The sequence below is a fragment of the Peromyscus leucopus genome, chromosome 5, assembly GCF_004664715.2.
Source record: "Peromyscus leucopus breed LL Stock chromosome 5, UCI_PerLeu_2.1, whole genome shotgun sequence".
Lineage (NCBI taxonomy): Eukaryota > Metazoa > Chordata > Mammalia > Rodentia > Cricetidae > Peromyscus > Peromyscus leucopus.
The window spans coordinates 28,095,570-28,119,508 of record NC_051067.1 but is presented as its reverse complement, the minus strand read 5'-3'; the positions used below and the strand labels follow the sequence as shown (position 1 = coordinate 28,119,508).

Sequence of the window (23,939 nt, the reverse complement as noted above, 5' to 3'; positions counted from 1 at the left end):
TGCCAAAGACCTGAATCATTGTGCATTTATATAATATACATACTCAAGCTGCTTATCTTCCTAAATTCTACCACTAGAGGCTTCCATGAAATGATCCAATCACCAGAGATTAGAAAGTGCCATTGGCCTAGAGTTTTCCAAGTGACACATGTATCTGTAGTTCTCACTTATATATGTAAATGTGCAGACTGGGCCTTTTCCTGGTGACCTTATTACCTTTTAGGCCTTTAGCTGATGATCATTTCCTAGGCACATCCAAGTGTGGCTTGATTATTCTGACTAGACAAGTGCGGGACTCAGAGGATTATCAGAGTTTAATGCTATTCTTTTTTTTTTATTTAATTTTTTGAGACAGAGTTTCTCTGTGTAGTTTTTGGTGCCTGTCCTGGCTCTTGCTCTGTAGACTAGGCTGGCCTCAATCTCACAGAGATTCACCTGGCTCTGCCTCCAAAATGCTGGGATTAAAGGCATCGGCCACCACTGCTTCGGCTTGATGCTACTCTAGAAGAGAGTGCTCCATTATGTAGGCAATAGAAACAGGTTTAATCTTGACACAAAATGCAAATCTCGTTTCTTAAATATCATTTTTTTTGTTTAAATTCTATTTTGAGACAATTGTGAAAAGGGTCAGGGAAAGACTGAATCAGAGGACTGATTGTTGGCCAAGCAGGACTCTCCTAAGTAGGGGGCTCACAAATCCCATTCCAGAATACAACAGAACTTTGGAAATGTACCCCCTCCATTCTGCATAAACAAATTTGCTATAAGGGAGAAAACAGGTAAAAACAGAAATGGAGCTGTGCCAATTTGAAGAAAAGTGAAATGGGAAGTTTAGGGCAGAAAACCAATCAATAGAAGACTGTATCAATCTTTGATACTTCAATTACTTCAGAAGACGGACATTTCACACTACCACACTAGACAGGAGACCATGCTTCCATGTGTGAGAGACTCGCCTTACTAAGCTCTAGAACAAGAAGTCTGAGTCACAGTGACTCCTGACACTGAGCACAATGAAATCAGAAAGATCTCTTGGGGGACAATGCAGGTCAGCATGTCAACAGATGTGCTCTGTACCCTGTATCTGCAAACACACCTTCCACATGGTAACATAGGTCATGCTTATAGCCCATTCTATTCATCTTAAATTCTGGTGAGAAAAAACGAGAAAAAGGAGGATATATTTGTGCTTTGATATAAGTCACATAGCCATCCATGTACATCCTAAAGACACTTGGATTAAAAAGCAGTTTCCCCCCACTCTTGGTTTCTCACACTCAAGGCATCAACTTTAGTAAAACAGGAGAGCTCTGTTTCCCAGATGAACCAGGCTCTGGAAGTCCTGGAAAGCTGGTATTCTCCTAGGATGTCCTTGAATCTGGTGATAGGATAGTTCATCCTGGCATGTCTGCATTAGAAAAGAGGACAGTGCCTCACCACTCTGTGGTGGAAATCACAAACACCAAAGCAGTGATGTCCAATCAAGGAGGGAATGTCAAAGCTGAAGATGCACAATGAAAAGCAGTCTGTCACCGACCCATCTTACCTGTCTACGGATTATTTCAAGGTCTCTTTTGGCTTTATTCACCAGGGCTTGAATTTCTACAGGATCCTTTACATTCTTATTTTCTCGGAAGGCATCTCTTATCCTCCTGACAGCATACATTCTAATGAATTCAGAGAAAAAAAGAGAAGATGTCAGCAGGTATGAGGTTCTGCTTTTGAATGAATTCAAAGCTTTTTTTTTTTTCCCTCTAGAATTTAGAATTAACTGTAAAATATTCTACAGATAACCCAATTTGATCTTTGCTTGTCTGTTCTAGGATGGCTAAGCAAGCAGATTTAGGGAAATAAGTCTATCTCAAACAAGTTACATACAAATGGCAAATTGCTGCTAAAATGCTCCTTAGATTACTGGCTCTTTGGAGTTATGCATGTCTGGCTTCCCTCCATTAACACGGATAATTGAACCTTTACTGTGCAGAGACAATCACAAATTCTGAGGACAAATGATGCATTTCATATGCATCTACAAGGACAGTGATCAGCCTTCTAATTCCTGCTCATTAGATGACAGCTGGGTAAGCAGGCCCATGGCCATCTCTGGTGTACTTTTATGACACAGTGTCTCTGTTCCTTACCACACCAACTTTCTCCTCCAAAGCACCTACTTTTTTATGTATAAGGAAAATAGAAATGGCATAAAATATTTTAATTCTGCTTTTCTTTTTGAGACAGGGTTTTGCTATGTAGGCCTGGCTGGCCTAGAACTTGCAATCCTCCTCAGGAATGTTGAGATTATTTGCATGTATCACCATTCTTTGCTTAATTCTAATAAATTTTCTTTTTTGGGGTGTGTGTGTGTTCACAACAGGGTTTCTCCATGTAGTCCTAGCTGTCTTGGAACTCGCTCTGTAGACCTGGCTGGCCGCAAACTCAGAGATCCACCTGCCTCTGCCTCCCGAGTGCTGGGATTAAAGTCATGCACCATCACTTCCTGGCTTAATTCTAATATTTCAATCCACATGTAACAAGGTGGATTTGTAACAAGACTGATTTCCAGGTGTCATGTTTTTCTTGTGGCTGGTGCTCTAAATCAGGCAAAGCATGTGCTTGACTACTGAGCTCTGCCTGCATCCCTCATTCATTGCTTTAATTCTTCACTCACAATTCATCACAAGCTTGTGTAAGAACACCACAGCCTATAGTAGCCATCAATACCCTTATTTATTTATTTTTCCAGAACAGGTAACTGGTTCAGAATACCTAAAAGAAAAAGTGCTGTAGGAGGACCCTTCTGTACATTGTGAATGTATGTTGCTCTCACTGGTTGATAATAAAAGCTGATTTGGTTTATAGCCAGGCAGAATAAGGCTGGGTAGGGAAATCCAAATGGAGATACAAGGAGAAGGGCAGAATTTGGAGAGATGAAAGCCAGCTGCCCAAAGAGCAAGATGCCAAAGGACCAGTAAGCCATGGGCCATATGGTAATGCATAGATTAATAGAAATGGGTTAAATGAAATGTAAGAGATAATTAGTAATAAGCCTCAGCCATCAGCCAAACATTTATAATTAATATAAGTCTCTGTGTGATAATTTGGGAAGTGGCTGTGGGACGGGGCAGGACAGAGAAAAGCTTCCATTTATAAAAAAGAGTACTGCACAGAATGGAAATAAATGTAAAGTTTTTTTCCGAAGTTTAAGAAAATAGAGTTGCTCAAGGTGCTCTATAATTTATATCAGTTAAGCTCAAGGTTGAGCTCAGAATATTTGGCTCTACACTTTTTTTTTTAACATCTCCTCAGTTTTTCAAGGCCTTACCTAAGGAAATTTAGCTCTATATCTCAGAACGCAACATGCTAAGCCAGCTGGTGAGATGGCTCAGCGTGTAAAGGTATTTGCCATTCAAGTCTGGCAATCTGAGTTTGAGTCCTGGAATTCACATAAAAGTGGAAAGAGAGAACCAATTCCACAATGTTGCCCTCTGACTTCCATACATGCACTGTGGAATTTGTGAGCCACCTTCCTCAATACCACACACACATAGTAAAAAATCTCAGCTCTACACCTAGACACACCTTTGAAATGACAACATGATGGTGTCCTTCTCTTTTTTGTTTCTAAGAAAAGATACTTCACTGGCTTAGAACCACAGAGATGCTTTTGCACGGGCAATTTCTTTCCCAGTAATGTGGGAAACTTCAAATGATCAGTTTGGGGAAGGTCAACACAATCTAGATAGCCCCTCACTTTGTAGGAGGACTAACCACCAGTTATTTTAATCCTGCCTCATTCTGCTTTTAACCCCTTCCCCCTTTTAATTTATTTTTGTAATGTAAAAAATTACCACAAGTTTTAGATGAGTGTAGTGGTGCATACCTTTAATACCAGCACACCAGCACTCAGGACGCTAAGGCCAAAGTAAGTTAGTAAGACATACATAAGAAAAAAAAATAGGCCCAGAATAAGGCAGAGGAACAAACACAAATACTGAGGGTGAACAAACCAAATTGCTTAGGAAACTGATTACAATGAAAGGGAATGTCCCAGAGTTGAGTGTAAAAACCTGACAGGACTCACCAAGATTTAACAACTAGGGCATAATGCTAAGACATTTACTTTAACCCCTAACTCAAAGGTTGGAGAAAACAATACATTTAAAGGAGAAAGGACTCAAAGTAGATGATAGTGAATGGGACACAGAGATGTGCTCAGATGAGCATTTTTAACCCCTAAAGAGAAAGGCTGCTGCTCCTCACGTGACAGTCCAAAAGGTTAAAGCATTAACAGTCGGGGTACAATACCATGAGGTGTAGAGCACCGGATATGCCTTTTCTTATTCAAGCCTCACACACTGTCACTCAGAGAGATATGACTCAGTGTGTGGCAGGACCAGGCTCTGAACTCAGGTGATTATCTTTCAATCCTAAGTCATGCCACCCGAGGTTAATAAACTACTCACTATTTGATATGTGCCTGGCTAAGCCAAGCCAAGCTGTTACTCATGTGAAAGGCTTTATAAAAACGTTCTGGCATGGAAAAGCTTAAAAAGGTCATCTCCACTCTCAACACTGTCAAGTGCTCCTACAAACAGTTCAAGTGTTGAGCCTGTCCTACAAAGACAAGTGGCTGAGAGCCTTAGAGGGAAAGAGCAGTTGATATGGCACCACAAGTAAGTGAAATAGCTGAGTTTAATTGTTTCAAAAGGAAGCAATGACAACTGAAGGGTTGTAGAGTGAGGTGGTTAAATTACCACAAGAAAATACACTTTGAGAACCAATGCAAAATTTCTGAGTTCTAGTGTGGCTGTGAATAAATTCTACTGTACTTCTCGGTTCAGAATTCTCTCATTGTTTTCCACTGTCTGGAGATTAGGGTCAAATGGTTTATTAAAAGACTTGGGGCCACTCTTTCAGTCCTTCTAGCACCTTCTATATGGACCATTCACCAGCCATGTGAGAAGACATGCCTTTTCATCAGTTCTTTGCTTGAAGCTAGCTAGCTCTGTGTATATGAAGTGTTCTTTTGTTGGAGGGTTTTTTTTTTTTTTTTTTTTTTTTTTTTGGGCAAACTCCACTCATTTCTAAAGACCTAAGTTATAAACAAATATGATAGGGGATTAATATCCTACTTGAATAAACACCACGTATTAAGCCAACCAAAAGACAAAGACCATAGTAAATCAATGACTAAAAGCATGGAACAATACTTTACAGGTGAGTACACAGAGACTGTATTTACAGAGACAGAGGTGTATGAATGGCTAGCCCCAGGCATCATCCAAGAAATACACACTCAAACAAAGCACCACTTTTCTGGTCTTCAGTTAACAACATATTTAGAAAAAGTCAAGGAACTAGTCACTCTGCTGGGAATATCAGCTAGTACTGCAGCATAATAATGGGTAATAACTCAAGTTTAACCTGCAAAATCCACCTTTGCAGACCTATCCCATGGAAGTAACCTGGAAGAAGTTATATGCATAATGTTCATTACAGATATGTATGCATTACAAATAGAAAAAAAATACATGTTCAACACTGCAGAAGTGGCTACATAAACTAAGACACTATGCTTTTGAGAGAAATATTTTCAAAAGAAGTCACAGGTCTAAAAGTGTGAAGTGAAAATTTGCTCCTTTCTATTCTGTCCCTTTAGGCAAGCAGCTTTTTATCTGCAATCAATGATCAGTTTCTTATAATCTTCCCAGAGGTCCAAGATCCTAGACACACTACAAACATTGGGACAGCAGGTACTGTATCCAACAGCGTTCCAAAAATAGGGCTTCAGAGCTCAGATAAGACATAGGCTGGTGGTAAATCTAGTTTATTGACACAAAGTGTGAGGCAACCACAGAGCCAGAAGAGTTTTCCCAGTGAAAACAGTAGATGTCAAAGAGAAGCTGGCCTTGGATGGAGCCCTGAAGATGTCCTACCAATACAGAGGAGCAGACATGGCAGGATCTACAAAGAGAATGGGAGACAGAGGTGTCAGAAGGCAGGTGGAAAGCTAGAAGATGCACATGTGATAAGGTAATCTTTCTAGAGAGTGGATAAGATCATTTCTGGGGATTCTAAGAGTGACATTCATAGGAGCAACACCATCACAATCTAGTAAAAACAGAGTAGCAAAAGCCCTAACTCTGGAAGCACATTCATGAAAAACAATTATGACTAGAAAGAAATTCATTAACACAATTAAGAAAATGTCTTCAACAATAAAAATACAGTATGTGAAATCTTTGGAACATAGTGAAAGCCATACTTACATGAAAATTAATGACTTAAACATGTTTATTAATAAATACTAAATTCAACAAATTAAGTACTTCCTTATTACATTCTAAAAAACAAAATAGTAGTGTCCCTATGAGAAAATAGAAAACAATGTATTTAATATTAGAAATTAAAAAGGTCAGATGAAATTAGTTAAGACAGCTTTGTTTTTGTTTTTAATAATGCTATAGTATCTGGCTTATATATCAGGAAAAACAATTACAAGAAAAAAATTGAGGAAGTTTGGAGGTTTGAAAAACAAGGTTTAAGATAATTATTTCAGGATCAGTGTGAATATACTTCAGAACTTGCCAAGTTCTGCTGATGAGAATGACAGGTGTGTTCAGCTGCACAGGTGAACACGGGTGGACAGTGTTGTTGACTGTTTTGCTCATTTGGCTCTTTGGGGGCCTGCCACCCAGTTCCCAAATAATAGTAAATATTATTATTTTTTTTAATAAATTGAAAAAAAATTAAAAAAATAAATCACACACAGAGGCTTATTCTTAATTATAAATGACTGGCATTAGCTTGGCTTGTTTTTTTGCCAGCTTTTCTTAACTAATTATCCCATCTACCTTTTTGCCTCTGGGCTTTTTCCTTTTCTTCTGTGTATCTTAATTTCACTCTTACTCAGTGGCTGGCTGGGTGGCTGGCCCCTAGCATCCTCCTTTCCTTGTTCTCTTGCTCTTACTCCTTCTCCTCCCAGATTTCTCCTTCTATATATTCTCTCTGCCTGCCAGCTCTGCCTATCTTTTCTCCTGCATTGCTAATGGTCATTCAGCTCTTTATTAGACCATCAGGTGTAGTAACACAGCTTAATATAGTTAAATAAATGCAACATAAAGGAATGCAACACATCTTTGCATTATTAAAGCAAATGTTCCACAGCATAAACAAATGTAACACATCTTAAAGTAATACTCTACAACAGGACAGTAACACCTGGATGCAGTTTTGACAGCAGATATCACACCAGGGCAAAGGAGAGACTCTCTCCACAGCTCAAGAGAAGAAGCTACAAATGTTGCCCCTCCACAGTCACTCAAGTTCCTTTTGGAAGATTCAAGTGCTAATCTAAATATTCAATAAACAAATGAACAAGCAAACAAACCCAACCTCTAAAAAGTTACAGTAAATTAATGAAACAATAAAATTGTTGAGCAAATATGAAAAACTATGTGCCAACCAAAGTATATTCAGAACAATATAATTTAACAATTTCCTAGAACTGAAAAATTTGGGTAAGGGTCTATGGGGATACTTGAAAATAACATTATGTTTTAAAAAATTAATGGGCTAGCAGGAAATGAGCAAGTACACCTCTTGTAGCAGGTGATCATCCTTGTCCCTAGGGGAACAGCTGAGGTACATTTAGGTCTTGGCATCCTTCACAATGCTTAAAAGCACTAAATTTCTTCAAACTTCAACTTCTCATTATCACTTGGTTCTACTATCAGTCAGTGACACTTTGTGGCCAACACAATTTCTCAAAATGTTAACCAAGTGATCACAGTAAAGGCTACCCTTGAAAGGGGTTTGCCATGCTTTCAGCCAGGAATACAGACCAGGTGGAGAGGTGCAGGGTCCTGTCTCATTTGCCTTGAGGTTTAGACTTACAGTACTGTGAAAGCTGTAATCCCAGAGGTGGTAGTTGTGGCTGAGATCCATGGTTCCCTTGTCATGTGTCCCCAGACTAAGAGAAGAACCCAGGTTTCATTTGCCGAGTCCTGTGAGCTGCCCTTGTGAGGGAATAAGCAGAACATTCTGGTAATTTCTTTATGTCTACATAAATGTTTCTTTAGTAATTGGCTGCATTTCTTTTTCAAGTATTTTGCCATAAAGGCTCTATGGCTAAGAATGAGATTTCCTGCCTCTACCTCCACCTCCAAGAGAAGAGAGCTTGACACAGTACCAGAGAAGAAACCTTAACCTTTCATTATGTAATAGAGCTAAATTTTGGGCTACAGAATATTATATTTTATTTCAGAATTATAGTGTGTGCCAGCCAACCTAAGACATGATCTTTAAGGTATTTCAAATTTATGGAGAATAAATACCTACAACAGACTCTTCAGTGAATTCTGGAGTTTCTACTTTATTAGAGAAAAAACAATGTAATGAGCAATGGAAATCTCCCTTGGTCAATGAACTTGAAAAATTAATTAAAATAGCCTATCAAGTTGAAATGCCTTCCCTTTTGTCCTTTTTATTGCCATTACTCACCAACAACAGGCACTAATAAGAAATGACTAAGGAAGGAGAAAAAGGGAGAGTGTAAGTGATCTACTCAAGCTTAGTGTATTATCAAGGATAATTTATACAGTGGCAAAATGCAGGAAAAACCTCCCCTCCTTCTTTAAGGCCAAATAGCAGAATAATCCAAAACAAAAGAAACCTCCAAAAGTGAAACCAATAAACCAAACTGTAAATCTTATCTGCACAAAATACTTCAGGGATATAGTAAGCCCATCTACTTTCAGGATGGCAGAAAGTAAATACAGGCTCTGGGCCTGGAGTGTTTGAAGAGTACAGAGTATGGTTAAAGTCTAGATGAATGTCTCCAGTGTCTTGGCTTTGAAAGGGCTGCAGGGGACAACCTGGTATCTGTTCTCTTAGCTCTTGAATACTGAGGGTGGGGCTGTGCTCAGCTCAGTGGCAGGCCACACACTTAGAACTTTTCTGGAAGTTCTGCTTATCTTCTCCTGCTTAGCTATTGGTCATTCAGCTCTTTATTAAACCAATCAGAAGATGCCTTGGCAGAGACATATCTTCACAGGGTACAAGATTATCCCACAACACTTGGTTCCTAGTTAGTGGTGCTATTTGATGAGGTTATGAAATAATTATGACATAACCATAAAAATTTTACTTCTTGGCCTCTAGCTCAAACTATTGAGTTATACATGGGTTTATTTTTTGGTTTACTTCACGATCCTAAATAATTAAAAAAAAAAAAACTTAAGTTAATAAAGAAACAAAAACCTCACTATAGATGGCCCACTACAATAGTCCCTTAAATAAAACCTCTATGGTATGGAACTGAAAGGTGTGCAGTCCTTAGAGGTCTCTAGTCTTCTGTCCATAAGTTCTCAGGAATAAGGTAAAGGATTGGCCTTCAGCTAAGTCTAGGCTCTGCTATTTGGAACATGTCAAAATTTACACCAAAGAGAATGTTATTTGTGGAGTACTACCAAAAAGGCACACCCTCTATACATTCCTCTACATATTCCAAGCTTTATCTGTGGGTTATACTAGGGGTTTGCAGCTTGGTTCCTTGCAAACTGATTCATTACTGTGGTGTGCCATTAGCCAATATCACAGGATACCAAGAAACTGCCTTTCAGACTGCCGGTCATCTGCTGAATAGTTGCTTTAGTTGATAAGGGGACCTCATGCATGATGGCAGTCTCAGAAAACTGTATCCCCCAGTGCTATCCCAGCATTTTAGTTGGTGAGATGATAAAACTCTCTTCACTTATTTCCCAGAAAGCAGTCTGTTTTTACGTGCCTTCTGGCTATTTTTCTGCTGAGAATATTGACCTTCAAAGAAAAAACTGTAAGAGAAAGAGTTGCAATTCCTGTTAGCAACTGGCTGTTTCTACATTGTAATAACTAACTCACATAACCAAGTATCACTGTTTCTTGTAGTTGCTCCTGGGAAGCTTTGAGCCACACCAGACATGGTGATCCTGGTGTCAACTGTTCTGTCTTCTAAGCAGTCTGCATGCTTGCAAACCTCATCCCAGGTCTTTGGTTTACTTTCCTTTCCTTATTTTCTAGATGTTTTTATTTAAAATACTTCTATACAATTCTGATACCTCGTTTAGATTCCTTATTTAAGAAAAAGTAAATTAAGATAAAGAAAGAACAAAATTAACTCCAGTTTTATGTGAGAAAAGATAGGTGTTTCAAATTTTTTCTTGTTTATTTTTTTCTCTTTTAGTGCTATGGAATTTAATTTAGGGCCTCATAAGAGCTATAAAAATCACACCACCATATCCCTAGCCCTGGAAGTTCTTGATGAGAATTTGGAATAAAATGAAATGATGGTAAGATTCTAAACCAGGTCCAAGGAAGTTTATTCCAACATAGCATATAACAATGTTAAGGGAAACTAAGGCTATTCAAGATGCATTCTGCAGGCTAAGTCTATATGGATGCATAGAATTCTTTCCTTATTTAATGAGACATCAGTGATTTTCCAAACTCCTATACATGAGATACATAGGTTAAGACAACAAGCATATTTTTAAGTATTTAAAAGAAAGTTCAAGGGTTTTGTAAATAATCCATATTTTATTCAACCAAGTTGGCTTGTTTTCCCCTTTATAAACAAATAATTTAAGTAATTTAATTCAGTGAGAGTAGTGAAGTTAATACAGATATTTGAAGAACAATACAACATTAATTTTATTATCCTATTTATTTGCTATAGCTCTTATATGATAAGAAATTCAAATTTTGGCCCCGGGTTAATCCTTAATATTCCTAGTAGCAGAAAACTAATCCATTAGAATTTCAAATTTTATAAGCAAATCCAACATATTTCCTATAGACAAACAGAGCACCATCTTGAACATAAGTTATCTCCAGTCCCATGCTATTTACTGGAGCTGCCTTGTCTTCAGCATGTATTCATTTAAATAGAGACTACTCAATTGTCTTGACAAATTTTAGCTCTTTTGGGAAGAACTGTGCTTCTGTTAACCCTTTATGCTTCTTTTTAAAGTCAGACTGGGGACAGAGCAAGACATCTTGGTTGCAGCATGGAGGATGCCTGATACAACCAAGAGCTGGTACAGAGTGATGTATAGAAATTGTACAAAACCAGATAAAACCTGATGGCTAACAAAGACCACCATTGTGAGGACACAAAGACAGCCAGTAAATGGAGTATGTAAGAGCGATTCCATGGGAAATAAAAACCTTATGACTTATACAAAGTCAGGAGAAATCAATATGACTTCCAGTTTAAGCAATGAATATCTGGACCATGATGAAGAAAAGAGGGCCAAGCTTGCTTGGAAGGTACAACAGATTAGGTGGGTTGCAGCATTAGAGTTCAGATCTGCTCAACTTGAGATGTTGGTAACACACCCAGAAATGCCCAGGAGGACCTTGGAAAGAATAGGATGTGGTTCAGGAGAGATAAGGATTAACTAGTGGGAATCACCAAAACACACAGGGTGGAAGCCACAGTTACTAAGGTGAATGTGGGAGAATGTCAGAAGGTAGAAATGGAATTCTGGGGCCTCCATTGTCAAAGATAAAGAGGCAGGAGAGGAGAAGAGCCATTATATGGGGTGGCCATAAGACAGGGGGGGCTATTTGTCTTATGAGGAAGTGCCAGAAGATGACATTATACCAATTGAGCCCAAGACAAAAGTAATATGAGGACTGTTAAGCCAGACTGTGGTGGAGTTAGGAGGATGAGAGTAGCAAGGGAGAGGCTGTAGAGTTCATCCCATGCCAGCATGCCCAAAGCATAGGCCACACATGTTTTTAAAATGCTAGAGGGTCTTGGAGAGTAAGGCCATGTTCCAACCAAACCTGGCTTTCTGTTCTGAGGTTCTTTGGATACAGTTCCTCTGCGACATCTTCACCATCCCTGTACAGACAGAACCCAGCACAAGTAGAGAGAACTTCTGCAGAGAAGCTCAGTACCTCAGCACAGAGGAAGTGCACACTGCTGGAGCCAGTCAGGCAGAGGCTGTAGGCAGTGGTCTGGAAATGCTTCTCTCCAGTGAGGTAAAACCGGGCCACTAGCAGAAACCCTTCAGAAGTCCACAGGGTTTTGCCAAGGCAGATGTGGCCAGTATTCTGCCACTGAACATGTCCCTCCTCCAGCATATAACTTTCCCAGCTTTGCCTTACTTTTCTAAACCACACACATTTTATTCATTCTTTCTCTGATAAGATCTTGTCCCTTATCTGTCCACTTCTTGGTCTCCCATTACAACTAAAATGCAGAAATATTTTTCATTCACACTACTCCCACTCCTCTGCTTGTATTTTGGAATATGGCAATGTAACCAAGCTAATTTATTTTCAATCTATAAAAGTGCACTCTTTGTGATAATATTGCCATAGGGTATTCATACACAATTCAAAACATTTACTTAGGAACTTACACCAGAAGAGCAGCTGGGAGCAACATCTATTAAAATATCAACTATGAAATGACAGCTTTTAATTATGCTTTACTCTCTCAAAAAGGTGAATGCAGGAAGAGCTGTCTAGGGAGGGCAGACCCAGAGCTGAAATGTCCCCGACGACAGTGTGCAGGGGCTTGACTCTCCCACAGATGGGCTGTGAACTTTAGGAGTGGTTCTATGGTCAATATAGGTCTTAGTTCTGTGAGCAAGGCCAAGATAAGGTTAAAAAGTAAAACTATTTAGGGAATAACAACTGGAGAGTCTAAATTCTCACCTGTACTTTAGAAGTCAAGGGGTAATAAGTACGGCCAGCCCTCCATATCTGCAAAGTTCTATATCCAAAGATTCAACCAACCACTACCAAAACTGTATGAGAAGAACAAAAACAAACAAAAAACAAAGCAAACAAAACAAAAGCAAAATAGTGCATGGATCGAATATGTATACAGTTTCTTTGTTACCCCTCAAAAATGTAGTGATCCCAATTTCTGTAGCATTTACACAATTTATATTATATAAGGGTCTTGAGCATCTGGAGAATTTGGTATTCTAAGATGCGTTCATGTAACCCATGAACACTCGGGGAAAACTGCACAGAAAGAGTCCATGGAAAGTAAACATGGTTCCAGAGTAGGGTTATTCAGATTTGTTCTCATCCACCCAGGGTACCATGTCAGTGTGTCTCTTTCACAGAGAAACACATCCCAAGAGGCAGAGGAAGGCAGGCAGGCCTTGTACATGGCAATGACTATAGAGAGTAAGTAAAAATATCTGAAACATATTTTTTCCAAGGCTGACAAATGAATTTATAGAATTATGAAATTCAAACAGGCTGCACTGCAAGGTGTTATCTCTTCCCTCTATTCTAAAAGAGGAAAAAAAAAATAGAGAACATTGGCAAACAGCAGCATTAGATTCATACTTACTCCCTAGGGTCAGGAGACTGTAGGGTAGCAATTCCCTTTCTCGAGGTTGTAGACTAACATTAATTACTATGGTAATGCTACTATTGCCAGGTGCCTGTGTGTGATAGCAGTTAGGAAACAAGAAGCAGCTTCTGCATTTCAGTTTTCTAATTAATTACAAGAAGGAAGCATATTTTCCACACTTCATCTTAGAGGCTGGTTCTTCTGATCTTTGAAAACTGTCGAGGAAACAGATGGCAGTGTCTTAATAAAGTGTGCACCATCATCAGAGTAAGACACTGTGAAGGACAAGGACTCATCTTCTCACATCAGATTTGTCTATCATCTGAGCTGTCTCAATATTTAGGGTATATCTCCACCTATCGAAATTTCCCCAGGGGCCTGCCCTGAGAAGGTTTCTCCCAGAGTCCTAGGGAAGATGCTACAGCCGGCAATGGGGCAATCTGAGGGAAAAGAATCTATGTACATCAGATTCTTTCATTTTATTTTCCTGTCCTCTCATAGCCCTAACTAAGCTCTTCTGCTATCGATCTCATCTTTGTCCATATCTGTCCTCCATTCCTCCATCTCCCATCTTTCCTTCCTCTCCTATTCTCTTGACCTGATTCAAATTCGCCTACAATCTGCAAAAACTTTTCCTAGTTAAAGGGGCTACTGTTCACCTACTGGGGCTTTCCTTCCTTCCCAGGTCAGTCCCAGAGCCAATAAACAGACAATGACATCTTCACTAGGTCTGTCAGTATTCAAGCCTGGAGGTGCAGCACAGTGCTGCACCAGCTCCATCTGTGATGTCTCCAAACTCCATGTCACTTGAGTGCTCAGTAACAAGCTGCTGAACTAATGAAGGATGACTGGACAGTCCTGGGATCAATGGCTGTGTCCACCACCAATCTGTCTATAAGGAAATACTTGCTTTTTTTTTTTTTTTGTCTTTTGATTAGTCAAAGGTAAAGATAATTTCAGATGAGACATTTCTGCCTATAGAAGTAGTTTCTGGTAAAACAGGATGTTTCTTACTTAGTCATTGGATGGGGGAGAGAGATGATTATTTAATGAAAATGGTTGTATGAATAGACGGAAAAAACCATAAGAAGTCATTAAATGAGCATAGTAAAGAGTGATGTTCACCATCTATAATGAATTGATAATATAAACAACTGAATAAACCAAGCTAAATGGAGAATTAAACATACTTCAAAGACTACCCTAGGAACAAAAGCCTACAATATAAGGGTAATACATTAATAGCACTGAATGTGGCAGCAGCCATTTATTAAATAAAACAAATAATTACTGAGAACAGATCAATCAAGTCAATGAGAACTGACGAACATTAACAGGCAGATTAATAACACCAACACATATAATGCATAATTAGAGAAACAAAAGTGAGAGAAGGTAGAGAGGGCTGAAGATGAAGTTAACACCCATATCAAAAGAGTGACGAGTGCTGTATCAGACACCCAAGTCAATGCCAACTGCATATACACTGATGTCCCACAAGATTATACCCAAGCTCCACAACACTGAGGTCTACTAACATGGTAGCCATGATGATGTCACTGTACTGCCACATGTTACTCCCATAATTGTGGTGATGCTGGTGTGAACACCCACTGTACTGCCAATAGTGTAAAAGTATAGCATATATAATTATCACTAGTGTATAATACTTGATAACAACAAACCATCATGTCATTGGCTTGTATATGTCCTTTTGATAATTTTTGAGTGTCCCCATAAAGAAAAACAATCTGTCTAACACTGGCTGCAGCCTCCTCTATTGGACTTCACCAGCGCTCGTAACTGCATCAGGTCATGTGGGGTCACTGTCCTGGAGCACTCCAGGCTTCTCAGAGTGTACTCTGTGATATTTGCAAGACATGTCGCTCAGGACTTAGGTCTGCCACCAGTGACACTGGTGTTCACACTTGTCCTCTCTGCTCCCACTTCTTTTAACCAGTGACTTCCTGCTAACCCTCTATGGCTTGGGTCAGCCAACTTCAATTCCTTTTCAAATTGGGCTATGCTGTCTTTCTGTTTCTGTAATGGCCAGTTCATCCCCTCACTGATCCAATGCTACCATACTGTTTTCAGTGAACATATCAGTCTACAAACTGAACTTACTGTGAGCATCTCTGGGGCAAAGAGTAAGTTTTATTTATCTCTATATCCTCAGTCAGGAGCCGAGTCCAGACAATGGGAGGTACCTAATAATTAGTTAGTGAATGAAGGGTCAAGTGTCATAATGAAGGTATAAATTACAATAGCAAAGTTCTATGTTTAGATTGAAAAACAAATAAACAAAACTACTTCATACAAAAGATGATTCAAGAGATTTAACTGAGTTGCTGAAAGACCACTGAGTATGGCAAATTTGAGAGGTGGCCTACCACTATTAGTGATAACTATATAGTCACCAATTTGTATGTAAGGGAATCTTCCTGTGTCTGCAGGATCCCAATGTAGTACTTTCCACATTCCCATATCTAATTCCATCAACGCTTGAACATTAAGTTCCTTATATGAAATAGTATACTATTTCATAGGCCTTAAGTATATCCTCCTACATACTTTAATCATCCCGAGATAGCTTCTGATAGTCAATTAAATGTAAATGAATAGTTGTTGTATCCTTTTAGCCAGTGGTTCTTAACCTTCCTACTGCTGCAGCCCTTTAATGCTGTTTTGTTCTTCATGTTGTGGTGACTCCTAACCATAAATTATTTTCATTGCTGCTTCATAACTGTAATTTTGCTCCTGTTATGAATTGTAATGTATCTGTGTTTTCTGATGGTCTTAGTGACTCCTTTAAATAGGTTGTTTAACCACCAAAGGTGTCATGACCCAAAGGTTGAGAACCACTACATTAGGCAACAATGACAAGAAAAAGTGTCTACATGTTAAATATAACCAAGACTGCCTCATTCATGGTACTCAGTCATAATGCCAAAAAACAATATGTAAAGGCAAATTCAAAAGCTTGAGCTATGATTTCATTTCTCTTGAACTCTGAGGGCTCATCAAGCTGTACAGATATTAAGATGCCACAGCAATACCATTTTAACATGATCTTGGTAACTCTTATTCTGCTTCTTAAAATAAGCAATGGAGACCCAGTTGCATGAACCCTGTTCCAGGTATTTTGATTATTGATCAGACAATATTCTGAGGACTGGTCTCTTGTTAGCTGAGCTCTACAAATCTACAAATTCATAACTTGGTTCGTGCACCCTATCTGATTTTACTAATGGGTAGAATTTTACTAAATTTACTAGGTACCAGCTAACTGAGTAAATAAGCGCCAAGACAAACGTAAAAATCTATACTTAATGGAGTGGAGTTCAAGGACAGGAAAAGTGTCATACAGGATAAGAGGTATGGCATAGAAGACCCTTCCTCCTTAGTGAAGTCTGTATTTTGTTATTGTTGGATTGTGAGAGGCAATCAAAATTCTATTATTTCATTTCTGTCATTTTCAAACAGAATGGTTTGTAAACAAATGGTATTACTTGACTACAATGCAGAATATCTTTAAGACACTTAACAAGCATCTTATTTACTTGGAATAGCATATTGTAGTCTTTTGTTTTTTATTCTCTACCTCCATTTTCTCTTTGTTTTGATTCTTTCACTTATTATTTTTAAATAACATTTCATTTTATAGTATGCTTTTTAATATTAGGGTAGAAACGCTAAGTTGAAGTATAGACAGAATAAATATAACTTGGAGATACTTTCAAAGGCAAAAAAAAAAATCAGCAATGACACACATAGACCTAATACTTTTGTTTTGGAGGTCTCATGTATCCCAATGTGGGCTTGAATTCTGCTATGTAGCTGAGATCTTGGACTTCTGATCCTCCTGCCTCCACATGTTAAGTGTTGAAATTATAAGGTATCACACTGCATCCTTCTACTTTTTTTGAATGTTGTGGTGGGGATCAAAACCGGCGTGTTGTGCATGCTGGGAAAACTTTACCAACTGAGCTACATCTCCAGCTCTACCTCTAACACTTTCAAATTTCTTCCTCCTATCATCTAGTCTAGAGTAAAAATGAATGCACTTATTCTATCCCCAAATTCAGCTGATAGATGTGATCTTGTCAAAGTACCTCCAAAATAACTATGTAATTTTAACTTATTTTTTAAAAATCATTAACCAATATTATGGTGATATTTTACTTGTGCTGAAATGTGATTTTATTTGTATGTTAATAAATAAAGTTGCCTGGGGGTCAGAGCTAATAGCAAACCATTTAGCAGAAGTCTGGCAGTGGTAGCACACACCCTTAATCCTGATCACATGACAGGCAGATCTCTGTGTGTTCAAGGACACCACCAGCATGGAGACACACGCCTTTAATCTCAATACCAATCATAGAGACCTGGAGGTCTGTATAGACAGGCAGTGATGAGGAGGTCATGTGGCTGGGTTTACAACCAATGAGAAGGTAGAACAGAAAGTCAATAAAAAGACAGACACACAGGAAGTAGGTCTCTTTCTGAGGGGGAGAACGGCAGCGGGTGGTAAGAAGGCGGTCTTGGTCTCAGCTCTTAGATACTGCTCTCTGACCTCTGGGGCTTTTAACTCTGCATTTGGCTCTGTGTTTCTTATTTAATAAAACCGTTCAGAATTACATCCATACAATATGGCAACTTTAGCAACTATAAGAGAAAAAAATATCAGTTTTTGAAACTTCAGCCACATTTGGTTATAATTAATATTTCACAAATTTAAGCAATCATGAATTGCCTCCAGTTGTATGTGGCATACCACAAAAAGGGCCAGCACAAAGATTCTTCCTAACAAAGTGCCACAGGCTATGTATGCATGAGCTCAACTGCATGAACTCAGAATTAATATTAAAGCACAATTTGCAAGGAACTTAGAAAATTCAATAAAGCAATGGTTTTCTTTTAAAAACTATGCTTTTGTACAACTTGCAACAGAAAAGATAGTTTTCACCAAGATGTATGATTTGCTCAGCATTTCACAGTAAAATTTTTAATTGGCTGCTTAAAAGAGAATCTTATGTCTTCTCCAGTAAGTAATGATTTACCTATGTCTTAAAAGCATTATTTCAAGACTTAAAGTGAGGGGAAAAAAGGAGTTCCCTTTTTAAACTGAAGTGGATTAAAAAAACCCTACCAATCTTAAGAACACACCAGGGGTGAGGACTGTAATGCAGGGTGGAGTGTGAGCTTGTCACATATGGAGGCCCTGAGTCTGATCCTTAGCACCCAGACAAGGAAGGCAAGAGCAGCAAGAATGCACCATGAACAATACCATACTCACTAACCTGATGGCACTTGGGTGGGCTCTGGGGAGCTCTAATTCAGTCAAGGAGGGAGAGGTGAGAAAGACTAGAGGGATGGAGTTTCCCACTATTAGCAACTGCTGTGTAGCGAGGCTGTGGTTTGACAGTAAGGCTGAGGTTATCCTTGGAGGGCTGAAGATACCTTTATAGAAACAAAGGGCACTGCAGTGTATGTAAGTTTCTAAGGAAGAAATGATACACAGAATTAAGATCAAAATGGAGTGGAGTTATGCCCAAAGGGTTGAAATGAGCACCACAGTGTTATGGAAGCATATTTTTACAACAGTGTAACAAGTGGCAGCCAAATCATCAATAGGAAGTGTCTCCTGGAAACCACTATATGCTACAGTTCAGCACTCAGGCACGTATTTCCTGGTAGTTGTGCTAGTTTCTGAGGTGGTCCTTATGCACAACCACACCACAATCTTTTTTAGCATGGCCATCCTATGTTTAGATTCTATCTATTCTCAGGCCCTGTAGTTACACTTACACACACAAAGAGTTGAAGAGCTATTAGGAATTTCTCAGTTTGTTCTAAGGGGTAAAGACTATTTGGCATCAAGGCCTTCTTTTTCACCTTTTTTCCCCCCCTGCTCTGTCATGTATGCAGGCCAGAGGCTGATGTTACAGGGTTTCCTTTAGTTGTTGTTGTTGTTTTCCTTTCAGTTTTTGAAACAGTGTCTCACTGAATCTGGAGCTGAGCACCTGGCTAGACTGGATAACCAGTGTACTCCAGGGCCTCCTGTCTCCACCTCACCAGTGCTTGGACTACATTTGTCTGCTACTGCAGCTGACTTTTTCCTGCGTGTTTAGGATCTGAACTCACAGCCTCATGCTTTCTCAGCACTTTATGCACTGAGCCACCTCCTTATCCTTGTTTTAGAAAGGTTCGGTTGGTATTAGTATGACTCCTGACAGACTCATTCCAATTTACTCTGGTTCTTGATCTGTGGGCATATGGGGAAAGGAGGCAGTGAATCATTCCTATATCTATTAAGAAGTGCAGGGGATAGGGGTCATGACAGGCATAAGATGGTGTCAGCCAGTGAGACTGTGCCAGTAGTTAAGACACATGCTCCATTAATAAGGCTCCCTGACTGAAGACACATGCTCCATTAATAAGGTTCCCTGACTGAAGACACATGCTCCATTAATAAGGTTCCCTGACCGAGGAGATGATCCTAAACTCAATGCCTCAGAAGCTTTGAGATAAGCTGGGCTACTCTCACTCTTCTATAACATCACAGCATTCAAAAGGAAGTATATCCCAACATTTGCTGATGCATTAGGGGCCACCAGAAATGCAGAAATAATATGAACAGTATCTTGGAAATACAAAGAGAAACCATTGTCCCAAGAAGAAATGGAATTTATCTAAGATGAAGGTCCAGAATGATCATTGTGACTGCTATTTTTCATCAGATAAAATCATAACTTTACAATAAAGGTCTTTCAAAACAATAAATGAAAAACTGTACTTTAAACCACCTTAATAGCCGGGCGGTGGTGGCGCACGCCTTTAATCCCAGCACTCGGGAGGCAGAGGCAGGCGGATCTCTGTGAGTTCAAGGCCAGCCTGGTCTACCAAGTGAGCTCCAGGAAAGGCGCAAAGCTACACAAAGAAACCCTGTCTCGAAAAACCAAAAAAAAAAAAAAAAAAAAAAAAAAAACCACCTTAATAAATATTCTGCAAAATGAATCAGGTATAGAAACTCTGTATGGTCACTTGTATTTCCAACTTTTGTATCTGTCAGCTTCTCCACAAGCTGACCTGATCACACTTATTAAAGTCTACATTTTTAAATGTTAAAAAAGAGAAAGTGCAGGACAGAGCATGCTGGAGACTCTCGAGGGCTATGTGGACATGGTGGCTCAGGCTGTTTGGGTGCTGGGGCTACTGAGGTGCAGGCTGTGATGACCTGCTTCTGCAGGGTGCCCTGGGCTCCATTCCTACTTGGGGACATTCCCAAAGTGAGTGAAAGATCTCTTCAGACCAGCTATTTCTTTACTGTTTTAGTCAGTTAATGGCAGGGCATCTGTTTCCCCTTTCCTGGGCCATACTCTAGACCCACCTTGATGTTATTTTGGTGCCTGTAGTAGTTTGAATAAGAATGGCCTCCACAGACTCATACATTTGAATGCTTAGGAGGTGTGGCCTTGTTGGAGGACTTGTTGGCCTTCTAGGTGAGCTTTGAGGTTTCAAAGGCCAGGCCCAGTCTCTCTCTTCCTGCTGCCAAGGGATCATGATGTAGAACTTTCAGCTACTGTTCCAGCACCATGTCTGCCTGTGTGCTGTCATGCTCCCTGCCATGATGATAATGGACTGGCCCTCTGAAACTGAAATCAAGCCTCCATTAAATGCTTATTTTTAAAGAACTGTCTTAGTCATGGTGTCTCTTCACAGCAATAGAACAGTGACTAAGACTGCATCATCAGAGCTCTAATACTCTCCTACAAAAGTCTGTTTTCTTATGTTCTCTAATTGCTCTTCTCACTATTACAATCAACTCCTACTAATGTCTTCACTTCTAGCTCAAGATACTCTTATCCTGCTGCCCAAAGGAACTTACCTAATCCTCAGATCTGGTTGTCACTTAACAACTTGAAATCGCAACAGGGTTGCTTGGCTGCTTCTCGCCTAAGACAAAACCCAGGTTCCACAGTGGAGACTACAAGCCCTGGTATGTCTGTCATCTGAGCTGCAATATTTTGCTTGTAGTTACCTGAGTTTACGCTGCTCTGCTCACAGCTGATCTGATGCCAATGTCTGGGAGGTCCTCCAGCTGATTTGACACCCTGCCCAACCTTCTATCACAACAGGCTGCAAAAAACCTTCCTGTTAGCTACTGAGAGAACATGGGTTGCCAAGTCCAAAGCGCTCACCTTTGTATTTCTGGGGCCTGATTCAGTGTGGGGGAAAGGAACCTTCAGAGGTTTTCTGGAAGCACTAAGCTAAATGAACCTAAGAAGGGGGTCTGTTTGGATGTCTTGGTGGTGGTAAAAGAATTGTCTGTGGTGGAGGCTGTGCAATGAAGTGAATGGGGAAAAGCAATGTTCAGAGGTCATAGCGTACTACTCTTAAGGAAGAGAAGGCATTCAGGGTAGGGGTGACAAGGGACGTGCTAGACAGAGGAGGACTTTCAAAGGTCTGAGGACCGAAGGACATGGTACATTTAAGAAATGACAAGTGGCTGCCTTTTGGTAGAAGCCTTTAATCCCAGCTCTTGAGCCATGGTGGGGGGGGGGAGGGAGGAGAGAGGTGGAGAGAGAAAGAGAGAAGGGAAAGAAAGAAACAATAAAGAACACAGGGTGTGTGAGTGTGGCTTGCTGGTGCTGGGATGAAACCTGTCCACGCTATTGAAATGAGGCCTAGGTACAGGTCTTACAAAATAGTTCAGCACTGTGATTACTTTAGACATCAAAACTTTTGGGTTGTTTACAAATTTTTCACTATTGCCTTTTTTTCATTTTTGAGACAGAGGATCATGTAACCCAAACTGGCCTTGAACTTGCTATATAGACCAGATTGGCCTTGAACTCATCTTCCTGCCTCCTGAGTGTCAGGATTACAGTTGTGCCCCACCATGTCCTGGCTCAACAATGCTCTCTGGATTGGTCATCTAGCATCAGCTTCGTGACTTTTGATAGCTTAGCGTCTCTAGTGCTTGGTTTTGATTAGTTCATAAAAACAGTACCTCATGAGGTTTTCAAAAATAAATGTGCTAATAGACATAAAGAACAGAAAACATGGAAGTGATCAATGGATACTCTCAGTGATTGCCATGACAAACAGTGTTCGGTTGAGTGAGGAGGGAAGCAGTTATTTTTGAGTTCTACAGAGTATTAGAGAGGCAGACATATTTTATAGGAAGCAAGATTTATTTCCTTGGGACATAATGATAATGCAGGCAGGGTTCTCAGGTTTTGGGTAAATGGTATCTGGTAAAAGTGACCACTAGATTTACGTGGAAAACACATATGGTGTGAGGCACAGACTACTCTCAGAGTGCTTATCAGCATATAGTTGCTTATGCTGAAGCTCAGTTTTACATTTCTATTAGGAACAGCCAACGATTTTCAGTTTACTCCTAGGGACTTGGAAAACGTTTGGTGTATTGATCGGCTTTTAAGTTACTTCCAGATGCAAGTTTAGAAATGAAGGGCCCTTAAGAGGCTGTCTAGTCCAATGACTTAGTTTTGCCATGAAGAAAACTGAATCTCAGAGGCCGAGTAACTCCAAGGTTACAATCTCTGTTGAGGGCTGCTTCCTGTGTTTTATACAATCTGTTCCCAGATGTGCCCTCTAGTATGACCTAGTCTCTGTTTATTCCTTCCATGTTTATTCTTGAGACAGAACATCTTTTAGACTGTGGGGAACACTCCAAATATATACTTCCAAATTTCCTATATTCCATCAATTGTAAGTACTTAGCAGTAGGTATTTATGGAACATCCATCGGCAGGTTTAGTGTTTATATCCTTTATCTTCCAAAGGCAACGTCATCAAGTAAAACCATGTTTAATTTAACCATGTCTTTAGTGGGTATCAGCTCACTAGCACAACCAATGCTGTTCTCAAGTTGACAGGACAAGTATAATTTCTCAGTAGGTTTCTAAAAGATGAATTACTGCTGGAGATATTTGGTGCATCCATCCACAGACTGAGGTTGTGCATGGCCTGCCCATCACAGGACCTTGCAGCTCAATTTCTAGAGCAGGGTGCACCTAGAACCAGGTCTGTTTCAGGAGTTAGCAGACACCAGGACACCATAGCCTCGTCAGTTACCTAAGGGTACGACATCAATAATGTCTGAAATGATAAAAAGTGAAGACTAGCTTGTGAAGTAATCTGAACACTTGGGAAATAACTGTAAATAAGTAACCCATTAAAGAAACATGAGCTGGTTCCATCCGATTCTTGTTCTCAGGAGTATGCTTCAGTCTCAGAGGATTCAGGTAATTAGTCAGTAAGACACCACATCTCAGAAAAACCCTGAAGGCTCTACTGAAATGGTGGGTCAGAAGTTCCAAAGAAGCAGAAATTGAGAAGGTGGGGGCCCTGAGGTGGAGAACTTCTAACAAGTATAAGGGTCTCATATACAAGTAGTGGAATGGGCCAGGAATGGAAAAAAATGGGCTGGCTTAAAAATGTAAGTTTTATTGCATGAAAGTGAGGTAGGCACCCCATTAATGCGTGATTTTTGTGCATTTATGTATAACTTAAATTTCTTTCTTGAAGAACTGATGCTCTTGTTTTC

General features: G+C 39.7%; 1 protein-coding gene across 2 annotated transcripts in view; it reads right to left on the bottom strand.

The window, feature by feature from the left end:
* Lyrm4 (LYR motif containing 4) overlaps positions 1 to 23,939 on the bottom strand; it is a 120,221-nt gene that overhangs the window by 94,941 nt on the left and 1,341 nt on the right. For both annotated transcript variants that reach the window (XM_028881658.2, XM_028881652.2), the window contains exon 2: positions 1,547 to 1,667. In XM_028881658.2, coding sequence (XP_028737491.1) covers positions 1,547 to 1,667 — 121 coding nt within the window. The remainder of the gene's footprint in view (positions 1 to 1,546; positions 1,668 to 23,939) is intronic.